Below are 12590 nucleotides of genomic sequence, written 5' to 3'. Positions count from 1 at the left end.
AGGCTACAGTTTTCATTTCAGGCTTCATTATCTGTTTTGCTGAGCAGAAATCCCACAATGCTCCACTTGCTAGGGTGACGTTAAAGATTCCCTTGGAACTGAGAATTTGGAGCTGAAGTTTCCTTATTGTTGCTTTGGTGCCATTGGAATAGAATGAGAGGTTCATTCTAGGGTCATTTAGTTCCTTTTGCCTCAAACTAGACCTTTCTTGGTTTCATCATCGGCACTGAGTATTTCAGTATATCCCTCTCGGTTGAGGTTTTGAGCCCCACCTTCTGCCCAAGGGCTATTTTGCACATTTATCTGCCATGGGCCAACTGGCCTTCCTGGAGATCATAGTCTTGGAGGATAGGAATGGCAGTCACTTTTTAATCTCCCCCTTAGTATACCAACCTGCCAAACCCCTGTACTACCTCCTTCACTGAGATATGATTCAGATTCCACAGCCGAGGAAGAGAGTGTTGGCCATACTCCATACGACTGATGTTTCTCCAGAGGATGTTATGATAGACATTATCAGTATTATGGAAGATATAAAATCTTCCAAGACTGCTCATCAGGACCGTGGACGCATTGGTCTTTGAGTTATCTACTATTCAAGAAAAGTCTCACAAATTGTTGGATAGTCTGGAAATGAGTTAGACAGAGGGGTTGTACTAATAATGGCCTCATGGATCCTACCAAAAATTTCTGGATGACACCAGCCTCCATCTCACCAAGTTCTCAGAAACTTTTCAAAGGGCTCCAAGCTTTGGGTTCACCCCAGAGATGTAGATCTGTTTTGACAATCTTTTTGAAGACATCCAGCGGCAGGGGAGTAACCTTGTTTTATGATTCAAGTAAAAGCAACATTCCTGGGACAAAGTGTGTCCAAGCTTTCAACACCACTGCCCATGTCATGTCCTATGATTTCAGAGAAGACTTGAGTTTCTATTGCTGTCAATTTGGCACGTTTCATGAGCATTGCAATTCATATTTGAAGAAAACCCAAAAAAGCTGACAAACATTTGCCTCATCAGACCTTGTTAGATACAATATGCAAATTAAAAGAAATTGGATAGTATACAGAAGTACATTTGTCTTTATAGTGCATGGAATGTAACTGAGCTCTTTAGACATAGAGTAGCTGGGAACTACTGGGTTAGAGATATCTTCAGGGCAACTGCTACTGAGAAGAAAATATTTTTAAAAGAGAGGAAGGATAGTCTCCTGGTTAAGGTGCATTCATATGGGAGTTGAGAGCTGAGGTAAATTCTTGACTCTGCCTCTGTTCCCAATCTTCTGCTTGCATGGCCTTTCCCTTTCTCCTGTCCTTTCCCTGTCTTGTATATTTAAAATGTAACCTGGTTAAGATGAGGTCTTTTGAAAGTTCCTAACCCAGTGGGCCCTTAATGTTGATTGGATCTCCAAATCACTCATGTAATACAAATAATATCATAAATGTAAAGCCTCATGTGATATATGATTCATGGGTAGCTGGTTGCTAATATATGTTGTGGTGTTACATAAATTAAAGCCTGATTCTGTCCACAAACACTTCGTTTGCAGTGAGATGGAGTGTAAATGTATCCTGCACTAGCCTGCCATGAACCAAGCGTCTATGATGTGGACCCTGTTGCCGTGCACTAAAAGTTCCCTACTGCGCTTTGACTCGCTTTGAAACTGGAATGGATTAAAGCATACTAGTGAATTGTTAGTGTAAGGCAGCATGGTTCACACAGGCACTTACCCTGCACTAGCCTGCTGTGCACTATGTTTACACCCTAGCTTGCTGTAAACTGAGTATTGATGATAAGAGGGATCAGCATGGGTGCTGCAGTCCACTGGCATACAATGATTTAACAGGCTCAGGGCAGAGGAAAAATACATAAGCTTTACCAGTCATCTGGGACAATTGTGGGTTTTTTTGTCAATAATCAGTATAATAAGGAGGTACTATAATCATCTGTACATCTAAATGGTAAAATGGATGTAAAACAGCGATGCAAGGAATAGCAAAACAAAAACTGCCTAATGATTTTCTGAATCATTATATAGCCTGTACGAGTTTTCGTCTTATGATTAAATGTTATGTTTTAGGTTTGTGAGAGACGATGAATTTGGCTGAGATTTGTGATAATGCCAAAAAAGGGAGAGAATATGCGCTTCTTGGGAACTACGACTCCTCTATGGTATATTACCAAGGTGTCATCCAGCAGATTCAGAGACACTGTCAATCAATCAGAGACCCAGCAGTTAAGGGCAAATGGCAACAGGTATGATGAAGTGGTATTGCATTGTATGCGGTAAATTTGGAAAGAAATACTGCATTGCACAAGCTTTTAAAATTTAGCCCAAGTATATATTGGCTAAATTGAAGTTCAGGATATTTATGTGGCAATATTTCTTGTGACATAGTTAGAAGGGATTCTTTAGTTCTAATTGAATCAATTTTCTTGTCTTCACTGGACTAATTGTGTGTGACTGCCTATTTTGGAAATACTATTATGTTAATGATTTCCTTTTGCTGTCTCATCTTTCATCCAACTAATATGCAGTATGCTATGATGTGAGGAAATGGGCTTGTATCATTAAAAAGATCAATATAGTTGCAGTTATCTAAAACGTTATCTGCAGATTTAGATAGTACTCTTAGGCCCTGATCTCACAATCACTTGGGCATGTGCTCAACTTTATTTGCATGAGGAGTACTGTTGAAGTCAGTGGGAGTAATCCTGGGCTGAAAGTTAAGCACTTACATAAGCACTTCAGCTTTAATGACCTATTCTGGCCACATTCAAGTAAATGGCAAAATTCCTATTGATTGCAGTGATGGAAGGATTGGACCTTTTAAATCATTTTGAAAACTGATCAGCTTGTCTTCAGCCTTCGTCCTGGATTCCCTCCATTATACAAAAAGTGTTTTCTAACATCAACAAATTAATCTTTGGAGGATATGTGTACAAAGTGTATTCATAGTACAGATTCTTATTGTATAAAATTTATTTTGAATGGGAGGCAATATGTCTTGTGCACGTTTTTCTTTTTTAACTTTAACTAAGGAGATAATCTCAGGTAAGTATTTTAAATTTTAATTTTTGCCTGTTTACAGTAGTATCACGTACAAACATAAACTTGTATTGTCACCCTGCTTTGTCCATTTTGCCTTGATAAACAGATTTTTTTTGTGTGTTTGAACGGAGCTGAAGTTAACATAGAACATTTTGTCTACAACAACTTTAATTTAAATAGTGCCTTATATTTTGCCAAAATGTGTCTGACATCAGTATCAATCTAATTATATGTGTTTGTTTAAAACCTGCACAGCACATAACACTGGATCAAGCTCTATCCTTGGTTGCCTGCAAGGGGGCTCCTACTAAAGCCATGATACCAGCGTGCCCAGATCCAAGGACAGAATTTGTCCCATGTATTTTAATAGATTCCACAAAAATAGGCAGTTTTTCTGCCCACCCCTCCCCGCCTCCACATGTAGCCTGTTAACTTGTTTTTTTTTTTTAAAGTGATATTTGAAATCCAAGAGATTTACGCTGTAAGAATTTATCCAAACCCAGACTGACATATGTGAGCTCATGTGAGTTAATGGACTGCAGGATCCAACACTAATATTGTTACGCTGTGGAGCTAACGCAAATGTTTTGGCCTAAAAACTGTGACATTATCCCTCAAAGATTTCACATCTGTTGTTAATATTGTGTTTAAGTATTGAATCCATGATTTATGCATTTCGGCCCTTTTGTATGTTTTCCTTGCTGTTGGATTTATCTGCCTTGGAATCTAAGGCGACACCTGCTTATAGCATTAAGTCATGCAGCACACTGTCTGCTGCTTATCTGTTTCTACTGCTATGCCAGTCTGCTTCTTCCACCTCTGCACTAACTAAGATCAGTAGGTTGGGAGCAGTTTACCTCCCATTAGCACTACAGATTCGTTCTCACTCTTTCCATCGCTGCTAGAAGTTGACCCACAAATACTAAATATCATACTATTCATAGGTCTTTACATTGGGGCTATGAAAGGTCTTGGCACTTACTAAGGTTTGTCAAACTGCCACATTAACTTGACATTTCTAATACTTGGATTTCAAATTCAAATTAATTTAGTGCATTAAAGAAAAGGATTTCCTTGATTTCAGTGGGAGTTGGATCAGGCAGGAGTCAACAGATAGTAGATTAACAAGTATGAGACAGATAATTCCTTAAAATGTATTTGAATGGTGCTAGTTATCTACTATAGTCTCTGACCAGTAGAAAATGGAAGTTGCAAACATACAATGCAAGTGAATAACTTCACAGTCAGACTTCCATTATAACAGTAAGAAAACGTGGCTGAAGTAATATCTTTTATTGGACCAGCTTCTGTTGGTGAAAGACATAGGCACCGACTCCATGGGTGCTCCGGGGCTGGAGCACCCACAGGAAAAAAATTGTGGGTGCTTAGTACCCACCGGCAGCCCCCCTATCAACGGGCTCTCCCTCCCACCAGCGCCTTCTGCCCGCTGGTGGGTACCCCGATCAGCATCTCCCCCTCCCTCCCTCCCAGTGTCTACCATTTGCTGTGGATCAGATATTTCGCAGTGTGAGGAGGCGCAGTGTGTTCGGGGAGGGGGTGGGAAGAGACGGGGTGGGGCACTAGGAGAAGGGGTGGAGTGGGGGCAGAGACAGGGGGAGCACCCCCTGGCAGATTAGAAACTCAGTGCCTATGGTGAAAGAGACCAGCTTTTGACCTCCACAGAGCTCTTCTTCATGTCAGCTTGTCTCTTTCACCAACAGAAGTTGGTCCAATAAAAGATATTTCCTCACTCGCCTTCATTCTCTCATATCCTGGGGCAAACATGGCAACAATAACACTGAAAACAAATTATAAAGGTAAGTCATGTTCCCAGTTTCTTCTGTTGCTTTAGTTGTCTTCTTAACCTAGGCTACCTTTATTGCCCCTCTTTCATATCTGTATTACTGAAAACATTTCCTGATGCTGTGGATGTATTGTGACTGTTCAGCTCTACAAGTGAACATCTCTGTCAAGTTTTGAACAATATCAGGGCATGGATCTCGCAGCCCGTACTCTCAAGATTCCATTGAAGTGTAATAGGAGTAGCCACATGTTTGAGAGCTGCTGGATTGGACCGTGTGATGGGTTGGATCACAGAAACCGCCTTGGGGCTGCCAACTGATGTGCCAAGACTACTTCTGCCCCTGCTTTCCCTGCCCTCCCAGCTTGGGGCTTCAGTGCCCTGCCTGGTTTGAGCCAGACCTGCTAGCCTGCTGCAAACCCAGACCCAGGTCTGAACCACGTCCCCTAACAGCTGTAGGCTTAAACTGAAAGCAGCTTAAGAAGTGTTCCTGTCTTTAACACTCAGATGCCCAACTCCCAATGGGGTCCAAACCCCAAATAAATCCGTTTTACCCTGTATAAAGCTTATACAGGGTAAACTCATAAATTGTTTGCCCTCTATAACACTGATAGAGAGATATGCACAGCTGTTTGCCCCTCCAGGTATTAATGTATACTCTGGGTTAATTAATAAGTAAAAAGTGATTTTTATTAAATACAGAAAGTAGGATTTAAGTGGTTCCAAGTAATAGCAGACAGAACAAAGTGAATTACCAAGCAAAATAAAATAGAACATGCAAGTCTATGTCTAATACAGTAAGAAAACTGAATACAGATAAAAACCTCACCCTTAGAGGAATTCCGGTAAGCTTCCTTTTACAGACTAGTCTCTGGGTCCAGCAATCACTCACACCCCCTGTAGTTACTGTCCTTTGTTCCAGTTTCCTTCAGGTATCCTTGGGGGTGGAGAAGCTATCTCTTTAGCCCGCTGAAGACAAAATGGAGGGGTCTCCCAGGGGTTTAAATAGACTTTCTCTTGTGGGTGGAGATCCCCTCCTCTCTCCTATGCAAAGTCCTAGAATCATAGATCATAGAATCATAGAAAATCAGGGTTGGAAGGGACCTCAGGAGGTCATCTAGTACAACCCCCTGCTCAAAGCAGGACCAATCCCCAATTTTTGTCCCAAATGGCCCCCTCAAGGATTGAACTCACAACCCTGGGTTTAGCAGGCCAATGCTCAAACCACTGAGCTATCCCTCCCCCCAAAACATATTTGCATTGGCCGGGAATCGACCCCGGGTCAACTGCTTGGAAGGCAGCTATGCTCACCACTATACCACCAATGCATCTGGCTAAGTCTAGCTCCAAGATGGAGTTTTGGAGTCACATGGGCAAGTCACATGTCCATGCATGACTCAGTTTTTACAGGCAGAAGCCATTGTCCACGTGCTACCTTGGACATCCTTATGTAGACTTCTTATGTGGATTGGAGCCTTCCAAGATCCATTGTGCATTAAGTGCTTCTTGATTGGGCACTTAACTTGCAAATTCCTTTCTAAAGAAGCTGACCAAATGCTTTACTAAGGCTATTCTAAAAATCAGGCAAGTACACAGCCAATATTCATAACTTCGAATACAAGAATGACACATGCATTACAAATAGGATGAATATATTCAGTAGATCATAACATTTACAGAGAATTGTTACATGGCATAGGTAGAATAAAACATATTCCAGTTATGTCATATATACATTCATAAGCATATTTCCATAAAGCCTTATGGGGGTGCACCGTCACAGACTGTTAGTTTTTTGTAAATGTTAATTTATTCCACGGGAGTGAACATTTTCTAAACCTTTTTTTCTGTTGTAAATTGAGATTGTATATAAAAAATAAGACCTGTGCAAAAATTAAAACAATTTTTTTCTGAAATCACTTGTTTATTTTGAAGGTCCGGCAAGAATTACTGGAGGAATATGAGCAAGTAAAGAGTATTGTCAACACGTTAGAGAGTTTTAAAATAGACAAACCTCCAGATATTCCTGTATCCTATCAAGATGAGCCATTTAGGGATCCTGCTGTTTGGCCACCTCCAGTTCCCGCTGAGCACAGGTAACTGGAAAGCACTATGGGATAGTTCAAACTTTAACTCCACCCTTGAACATTAATCCCTCTTAGCAGTGGACAAATTGATTTTTCAATAGTCTGTTGCTACCTAAAAAGAATGATGCAGTTCAAATGTGGGGGTGATTTTTGAGGAATTGGATGTGTGTGAACGGTGGAAGAGGAAGTGTGTTTGGGTATTATGGTGTGGTAAAGCCTATATATGGAGGTTGGGCAGGATGTTAATGTTTCCATAACTGATTTTCTTGATTTTTGATGATTAGTTGCTAAGAAATTCTCTTGAACAACTGTAACTCTCTAACAAAATTCTTCGTTTATTATAAATGCCTTGGAATCATAAAAATTACAGCTAGAAAAGACCTATTAAATCAGCCAGTCCAGATCCCTGACCTTGTAGAATGGGTTATTCGCTAGTCTGAACGGTGACTGTTTTTGAGGTCAGTAATTGTTCAGGTATGGCCTAAGGTACATAATATGTTGCCTGAAGCCAAAAGCTTCAGGCATTGCTTTAGTACTGAAGGAAGTCTGCAGACAAGGTGATGCTTTGCACAGCTAGGGCCTGATCCAAAGCCCACTGTAGTCCATGGAAATACTTCCATTGAATTCATTGGGCTTTATAACAGGCCCCTAATGTAGGTCTCTAGTCTAACTTTTTACAACATAAAAGTGTTACACATTGTAGTTAAGGGGGTCTCTGATAATAGTTGAGTTGCCCATTTTGTTGTTTGAAAGAGTGGTCAGTTGTCTGATTTTTGATTTTTAATTTTTTTTTAAATAAACTATTTTCATGAAGTCCTAAAGGCTTTCATATCAGGTCATAGGAGGCTTTTTCTGCCAGTTGGAATTGAGGGACACAACAGAAAAAAGTAAAGCATCTATATTAGTTTTTGATGTCTCAAATGCCTTTCATCTGGAAGGATCCTGCTCAGCAGAACTGGAATACAAGCACCTGTGGGACGGTGTGACGGAGTAGGGAGTGGGGTGGATTGACCTGGGAATGTTGTGTGGGAGTTTTACTGGGACTGTCTGCATTGGTGATGGGGATATCAGGGTGTGACTTCACTTGAGGGACGATACCTGAGCATGTAACCTGAGCCCAGGATGGGGATTGGGGCCAGGTGACACCTTTGCCTGGGAAACTGGACAAAGGCTGAAGGAGGAGCTGGGGGGAGGCTGGGTGAGACTGCTGGAGGGGGTTTTTCAGTTGGGAGTTGACTGGGGAAACGGAGGGAGCCCCAGGGTTGGGATCTAAGCTCCCTGTTCCCCAGATGGACCTGACTGAGGGGGTCCTGTTGTGTGTACCTACAAGCTTTGATTTGGACTGTGTTCCTGTCGTCTAATAAACCTTCTGTTTTACTGGCTGGCTGAGAGTCACGGTGAATCGCAGGAAGTGGGGGGTACAGGGCCCTGAGTCCCCCACAGATGGACAATAACAATCTGTGAAAGGAGGAAGGGACTGGCCTGTTCAAAGTGCTCTTGAGATATTTATCATCTTGCAAGATATCACTGAATGATGTAGAGCTGAGTTAGTACAATTGGGAATTTTCTACACGATTTAGGAAAGCTAGTGACTGTATTTGGTAGTAATTGGAAGCCGTTACTAACCAAAGGCTATTTTGTAGTCTATATGAAATGTGTTTGGTTTTCTTAGTGCATTACCTAGTGGACAGGGGCCTGATTCTTCATTGCTTTGCACCATGTGTAGTATTTACCCCCTGTTCAAAGTGGGTGTAAAACATTACCATAGCTTGCTGCTTCAATTTCCCCCATCTCTACCTCATTACACTGTTGTGAGTGTCAAGCTATTGCAGTGACTCCAGAGCATGAGTACCAACCTCAGGGCAGACTATTAAGAACCAGGGCACTAGACCCAAATTGATTGTGAATTCTATACTTGGATTTCACCAACCAGTTATCAAGTGGTAAGGCAACTCCCATCTTTTCATGTATTTATACCTGCTCCTGTATTTTCCACTCTATGCATCTGATTAAGTGGGTTCTAGCCCACAAAAGCTTATGCCCAAATAAATTTGTTAGTCTCTAAGGTGCCACAAGGACTCCTTGTTGTTTTTGCTGATACAGACTAACACGGCAACCACGCTGAAACCTGTCAACAATATTCAGGTTACTCCCAGTCCAAAGGACTAGTCATGTACCCAAGGTCAGTTGCACCTTAGATCTCACGCCAGAGACAATGCTTGTAACCAATCCTATAATAAATTATATACAGATTTATTAAAATATGAAAGGAAATAAGAGTTACTTACAAGGTTAAAGCAAATAAACAGATACACACAGATGAGTTGCAATCTTAAATTTCAAAAAGTAATAGAAGTTTCTATAATAAACAAGCTCTATATGTTTTATAGGGCTAATCCAGGCTAAGCAGCTGTGGGGACCCCTCACTTATGCCTAGAAAACCTCTCTCTATAGAATCCAAGCAGCATAGATCTCCAGTTCCTTCTTATTAGGAGTTTTTATCTCCCTCATCCCTTGTTCTCTGAGCTGCAGACTCAGCTGAGGGGGGGAATCCACTTGCATGACTCATCTTCATGTGGGGAAGGGCAAAACAAATTTATGTTGTCCTCTTTAATGTCCTACAATAGTCCATCTGGTGTCACTGGACCTTCCGTGTTGGACAGGACATAACACCTTCTGTGGGAGACCACCATTTCACACTAGTTAATGTCTCTCTCTCCCCTGTCTGGTGATTTACAGAGGTTTACAATACAACTTCTCAAATATTACCTTACAATATGGGATACAGATGTTATAAGTGAGATTAATGCATGCAGCAGCTCACAAGCATTCAATAAAATCTAAACACATTCTTATAATTCTAATACCTATTTTAACAATACTAACAGCCAGACTGGCTCCAGCTATGTATCTGTCAATGTTCAGTTGAGACATGGGGACCTTAGTACGAGCTGGTACCTGGTCTGTCAGTGTCACAGTGAGCTTTAAAGTTTGCAGGCGATTTTGGATGAAGGGCAGTATAAAGTGCAAAGTGGATTTATTTATTTATGTTGTTTATAGATTAAACTGTTTCTTGGTTTGGGTGTACGGTCATAGATGGGAGAGGTGACCCTCCCAGCAGGTCAGCACCACTTGTAAAATAAATTAAAGTCTCATGCAGCTGCAAATGAATAAATAAAATTACTTTCAACAGTAACAATAGCAGCAACTCTTCTGTTCCTTTACGCGTGATGAAAAATTATTTGAAGTAAACACTTAGTAATCACATCCAGTTTGTGAAAGTGTGTGGGAGAGACTTTTAAAAATGAATCTTTCAGGAAAGTAGTTGCAAGTTTTGAAACAATGGCAGCAAACATGAATAAAGGGATTTATTAGAGGGAACGTTAGTTTAAATTGATTAAATCTTGGCCATATATTTTGTTCTATATTTCAAGTCTAAACGGACCTCCCAAGCAAAATGAATATGACCTCTCAGTTTAATCTTAAAACCAAATTCTGCCCCCTCGTACCACTGCTCCGCTTCCATTAAGGTCAGTGGGAGATATACAAAGGTGTACGAGTATGCAGTTTGGTTCTATCTAGTCCTAACTTTCTGGACAATTTGTAAGTGTTGACACTTTCACATGGGGGAATCAAGATTAAGACAGGGTCACTTTTTTCTCATTGTCTTGCTCTCTTAGATATTGAGGCCTGTCAAAGTTCTTAGTTGGCCTATTTCCCGGAATTTCTTCTATGACTGTGCTTTGGAATATAGCATAATTTAGTCCCATGATTTATAGCTTCAGGAAACTGAACTCAAACCCTGAAACTGAAATCTGATTTGTTTTTTCCACATGCATTTTGGTTTGTTATTGTAGGGTTGGTCACGGGTGCTGAGCTGTTGGTATTGATCCTTTTTAAAAAAAAAAAACGCTTCACTGGTTTAAAAAAAAAAAAGCGATTTTAAAAAAAATCTCACACAGTCACATGATGCTGATTGACAAATGGAGGGGAATGAATAGAAGATGGAAATTTGGGCCTTTTGGCTTTGAAAGTGATTTTTCAAGGGAGTTAGTGAAATATTAAAGCATTGTCTTTTTTTTTTTTTTTTTTTTTTTAACTGTGATTGATATGTTTTCTTTGTTTGCCAGGGCTCCACCTCAGATAAAACGTCCCAACCGAGAAGTTAAACCTTTGAGGAAAGAATCACCAGGATTGCAGCCACGAGGGCCTGTGGGCAGAGCACACCCAATATCAAAAAGTGAAAAGCCTACCAGTAGCCGAGAGAGGGAATCTAGAGCTAAAGGGAGAGAGGACAAGGTAAAAACTGGGGAGGAGGGAGGGTTGTGTGTGCAGGGGGGAAGCATTTTTAAAAATAAATAAGCAAAAACTTAAGTTTTCCTGTGCAAAGGCAACGTGGAGGGTCTACATCAGATCGTGGACAAAGTGCATGTTAGAGTGATTCAGTTGTAATATTACCAAGCTGGGTACCACTTTAAACTCTCAGCGCTGTTTTTAATCAGGAAGGTTTTTTTTTATAACAGAACAGTTTACTGTAGCTTTATTTTTCTGCATGTTTCAGCAAGGTTATGGGCCTGATTCTAATCTCCTGTATAATAGTGTAAATCAGGAGTAAATTCTATTCAGTGTAAGAGGTCAGAATTGGGCCCTATTATAAAGTTTTCCAAGTAAAGAATATAGAAGTGAGACCAGTGAGATTCATTATATATTATGCATTTTTATTACGATTCTGCAGGATTTAAATTAAGATGAGTTAAAACAATTGAGATTGTTCTGTAAATTCTGTAGTGATCTACAAGTATTTACAAAAGTGTTTTTTAAGTATGTTCTTAACTAGAAGGTGGAGATATACCAAATGCATACAGATTAAAAAGACAACCAAGCTTTTTAAATAATCCTATCATTAGGAAATTATTATTATAAATAACAAAACATTTAGAGGAAGATGTTTCTTTGAAAAGCGTTGTGGGAAGACACAGTGTTCTGAATTAAAATGGGCTGGGAATTAAAGTTAGTTTTTTAAAAGGTTTGTTGTAAAAAGAGAAACAATACTAGAGGAGAGAGAAGAAAGTAGGAACTGATTCACCAACATATAATTGTAGAAGACATTTCAAAAGGAATGCTTTTTGAGAAAGTAAGATGCATGTGTGAAAAATTGGGTGTTTATAACTGAAACTGCCTTACAACCTTAACTGTGGAGTCACTATCAGGAAGCCATGGTATAAAGCAGTGATACGCAGAACTCAGTGGTTCAGGAGCCAAATTACCCAAAAGAGCCACAGTAGTGTGAATTTATTGTGGTGTTTACTACTATTCATAGTACTATTCATATTTAAACAGTCTGACAGGGGAAATACTTAGTTTTTATATACATATATAGTATTCGCACAGCAAATAAGTTAATAACTTAATTGGTTAACATATTAAAAGCATCCTGATTGGTTAATAACTTAGAGGGGTTAATAATTAAATCACACAGTGTTGTAATATTATGTGCTGCAAAGAGCCGCAGGAGACATATTAAAGAGCCTCTTGTGGCTCACGGGTCGCAGTCTGAGTATCACTGGTATAAACAGTGCAGGACTGGAGCATAATGAGATGGCTTTATTTTTGTGAGATACGCAATCTTACCTATTTGGAGCTCGTGGTAT

At 40.1% G+C, this 12590-nt stretch overlaps 1 protein-coding gene and 1 non-coding gene across 2 annotated transcripts in view; one reads left to right on the top strand and one right to left on the bottom strand.

Moving 5' to 3' along the window:
- KATNAL1 (katanin catalytic subunit A1 like 1) overlaps positions 1-12590 on the top strand; it is a 49089-nt gene that overhangs the window by 11360 nt on the left and 25139 nt on the right. The window contains exons 2-4 of the mRNA XM_077806318.1: positions 2080-2255; positions 6788-6948; positions 11070-11238. Coding sequence (XP_077662444.1) covers positions 2094-2255; positions 6788-6948; positions 11070-11238 — 492 coding nt within the window. The 5' untranslated portion in view covers positions 2080-2093. The remainder of the gene's footprint in view (positions 1-2079; positions 2256-6787; positions 6949-11069; positions 11239-12590) is intronic.
- On the bottom strand, positions 6109-6180 carry TRNAG-UCC (transfer RNA glycine (anticodon UCC)). The gene has a single exon. It is a non-coding gene; the product is annotated as a tRNA-Gly (tRNA).

This window comes from Eretmochelys imbricata, chromosome 1 (assembly GCF_965152235.1).
Source record: "Eretmochelys imbricata isolate rEreImb1 chromosome 1, rEreImb1.hap1, whole genome shotgun sequence".
In the NCBI taxonomy this organism is placed as follows: Eukaryota; Metazoa; Chordata; order Testudines; family Cheloniidae; genus Eretmochelys; species Eretmochelys imbricata.
Note: the sequence above shows the minus strand (reverse complement) of the source record. Positions and strands in the feature narration are given on the sequence as shown.